The 3,377-nt window shown below is 40.3% G+C and overlaps 1 protein-coding gene across 1 annotated transcript in view; it reads left to right on the top strand.

Annotated features, from left to right (window-relative positions):
* The window catches only part of PELI2 (pellino E3 ubiquitin protein ligase family member 2), a gene marked incomplete at its 5' end in the record, with an annotated part of 194,231 nt that extends 191,058 nt beyond the window's left edge, over nt 1–3,173 (top strand). Inside the window, 1 exon segment of the mRNA XM_006144864.2 lies at nt 1,071–3,173. Coding sequence (XP_006144926.1) covers nt 1,071–1,637 — 567 coding nt within the window. The 3' untranslated portion in view covers nt 1,638–3,173.
* Between the last annotated feature and the right edge of the window lie 204 nt (nt 3,174–3,377).

The following is a 3,377-nucleotide window of genomic DNA, read 5'->3' as shown; positions in this document are numbered from 1 at the left end:
GCCACTATACAGTTTATTCTAGATGGGAAACCATATTTAGTATGTTGTGATGATGCTCAGGGAATGAATGTTAAGTAATTAAAAAAAAAAAGTTTCAGGAAGGGAAAAAAAAAGCAGTAAAACTGTTCCTATTGAAATTTTTAAAAATGCATATTTGATGATGCCGTAAGCTATATAGCCCCAGCTAGGTACTACTTTATAGTATGTTCATTCTACTCACTGAGGTTTATGCCTAAATTCAGACTTGGGTTCATGTATAGGTATATATCAGCTGCACTTGCTACTGGAAATATTTAGACTAATTAAGTTCATTAGCAAATCAATTAAATGGGGAGGAAAAGCATAGAAAGCAACCATGGATATCAGAGACAATGTGGGAGGAAGGTGGGACATGGCAGAGGGTAAGGGATAGGGAATCAAGGATGGCAAAAAAAAAAGTATACAAGACATAAATGGAAAATTATTTGCTGAGAACATGTATGTTGATGTACTTGATTGAGCCAATATACAGTGTATTTTGGATGGAAAATTCATTTGTATGCTGTAATGATATATAGTGAATTAATGTAAAAAATAAATTTAAAGGAAAAAAAAGATAGATTCAGGGTATAGAAGAAGCTAAGGGTCACAGAGAATATTTTGGACCATTGTAGTAATGGTGTAGGCAAGGGCTTTTGAAACTGGCTGGTTAAGATGAGTCTGAATCTCCACTGCACATAGTGGAAGGACAGCTTCCTTTATGAGATCAGTGATAGTTGCATTATCCATTTAAGGAATTAAACATAAACATCTAGGGAGATCTGTGAAGCTTATTAAAATAGCCACTACATTAATTGAACATGTAAAGATAGGTATATCGCTCTAAGGTCTTTGCACATATGGTATATATGTATCTAATGTGTGAATGAGGAAATTGAGGCTCAGGAAGGATATGTCCCCCACCACCACCACCCCACGGTTCCTTTTACTTATGTATTTATTTTGGTGGAAAAGGAAAGAATGTGGGAGTGATTTGCTCCAGTGATTTGCTAGGTTTTGTTTTTAAAAGGGCATGTCTGTCGTACCTGTAGGTGGAGAGTGAGACCAACGTCCTGCAGGACGGCTCCCTCATTGACCTGTGTGGGGCCACTCTTCTCTGGAGAACAGCAGATGGCCTTTTCCATACTCCAACCCAGAAACACATAGAAGCCCTCCGGCAGGAGATCAATGCTGCCCGACCACAGTGTCCGGTGGGCCTCAACACCTTGGCCTTCCCCAGCATCAACCGGAAAGAAGTGGTGGAAGAGAAACAGCCCTGGGCGTACCTCAGCTGCGGCCACGTGCACGGGTACCACAACTGGGGCCACCGGAGCGACACAGAGGCCAATGAGAGGGAGTGTCCCATGTGCAGGACTGTGGGCCCCTACGTACCTCTCTGGCTCGGTTGTGAGGCGGGATTTTATGTAGACGCGGGGCCGCCAACTCATGCTTTCACCCCTTGCGGACACGTGTGCTCAGAGAAGTCTGCAAAATATTGGTCTCAGATTCCACTGCCTCATGGAACTCACGCATTTCACGCTGCCTGCCCTTTCTGTGCAACGCAGCTGGTTGGGGAGCAAAACTGCATCAAATTAATTTTCCAAGGCCCCATTGACTGATGCCTTTAACAGCCATCTACGACTTTATTAACAAGTTACTGTGAAGATTTTGCCACTAACTCTAGATTTTACCTTTTTGTAATGCTGTTTATTAAGGGGGAGGGGGGACTGGGACTGGGAAAAATAGAGGGTAATACCTGAAAGAAACATGGCAGGAGGTTAACAGATACCAGTGGTGTGTTGCATGCTCAAAACAGCGGCATCGTCATTGAAGTCTGCTTGATTCAACTATAATATCTTTGTAATAATTGGATTTAAAATGCCATGCTTTTATTTTTAACCTTGGGTTTTTAACCAGGCTTCTTTCCTTTGTATACTTGGACAAGACTTTAAATCATATTTTACAAATGTAGACAAAATTTATTCAAAAGTTGTTAGCTCTTACTGTGCAACCTTCAGTGCTACATGGTATAGGTGTTACATGAAAGAGACATCGTGATGTCCAGAAATACTTGATAATGACTAGAATCTACCCAGATACCAAAGGGGTGGCTCTGTAAAATGTGGTTGGTGGACGGGAGACCTTAGGCACAGGTGGGGCTTTTTTCTGATTTATTTTTCTTACTTTTAGGGGGGAAGAGAATATTCTTACATTATTATAGGGGTTTTTTGGTTTGTTTTTTGTTCGTTCTTAACATTCATTTATCCAACACCTGCCATTTCAATCAAGGAATTTTCCTTAACTTTTTAGTTTGCCTTTTGTTATTTCTGCCTGAAGGTGGTTTGTCCCTGTAGTCATCTTGCATGGCCGGAACCATTTGGTTGATTAAAATATAGTAGCTCTTAAAAAATTCATTAACTGAGGGTGGTCATTACAGATAGCCTTGGTACTATAGTAGCAAATTTACTTGTTACTGAATTGTTAAAATATTTAAAATGATTAAGAATAAGCTTTTACTTTTTTAAACCACTTGTTCGGGTTTAATAAGATTTTTTTTTTCACTTAAGAAAGCCAAAACTCTGTGAGCCTAAAAGCAACAATCACAATGATACAGTTGTTTTTGTTCACTTACTTTCTACCATCTGTTATCTTCCCTTGCAGCTTTAGGAGCCCTGTAAGTTTTGAAAATGTTTATAAAGCAAACTAAATTTAAATGTGATCATTAGATATACAATACCAAGTGGTATATCTACAGAGATCATTTGAAATTCTTGATTTTGAGAGAGCAAATGCGGGCTTACTGAAAAATAATCAAATCAGACTTTCATATGAGCTTCAGCCTCCCTCTCTGTTAGTTTCATTTTGTTTGATTAATAATTCTTGGATGCTCATTCTTTGTGCTCAGTACAGTAGGGTCACTGCTCCTAGAAGGTAAAGATTCTTTAGGACCTGAGAAAGCTAGAAGCTGACTGAGAAAAAAATAGATCCCTGCCACATGGAGCAAGTATTTATTTCAACTGACATTTTTTTACACTGCTGATTTGGGCTACGTGGTTTTAACCTTTGTAAATGCATATAATTTATATGATTACAAGATACTATACCCAGGGACCAGCAGTTAGCGTACTGGCTATGTTGCTGGACTCCCGTGTAGTCGACCATGGTTCGAGTCCCGAACCCAGTGACGTAAACTCATGCCGGGCGTGTGTGCGTGCGTACTCAAGATCCCAAGAGGAGAATGGAGGAGAAGGGATTGCAGTGTGGCCATCCCCTCAGGGGGTGATTTCTCACTTTCTGTCTGTCTGTCTCTCTCTGTCTTTCTGGCGAGTGCACGTGCCCTGTAGCAAAAACCTCTGCAC

This window comes from Tupaia chinensis, unplaced genomic scaffold (genome assembly GCF_000334495.1).
Source record: "Tupaia chinensis unplaced genomic scaffold, TupChi_1.0 Scaffold000133_1, whole genome shotgun sequence".
Classification (NCBI taxonomy): Eukaryota; Metazoa; Chordata; class Mammalia; order Scandentia; family Tupaiidae; genus Tupaia; species Tupaia belangeri.
The sequence above is the reverse complement of the archived record's forward strand: the minus strand, read 5'-3'. Positions and strand labels throughout refer to the sequence as shown.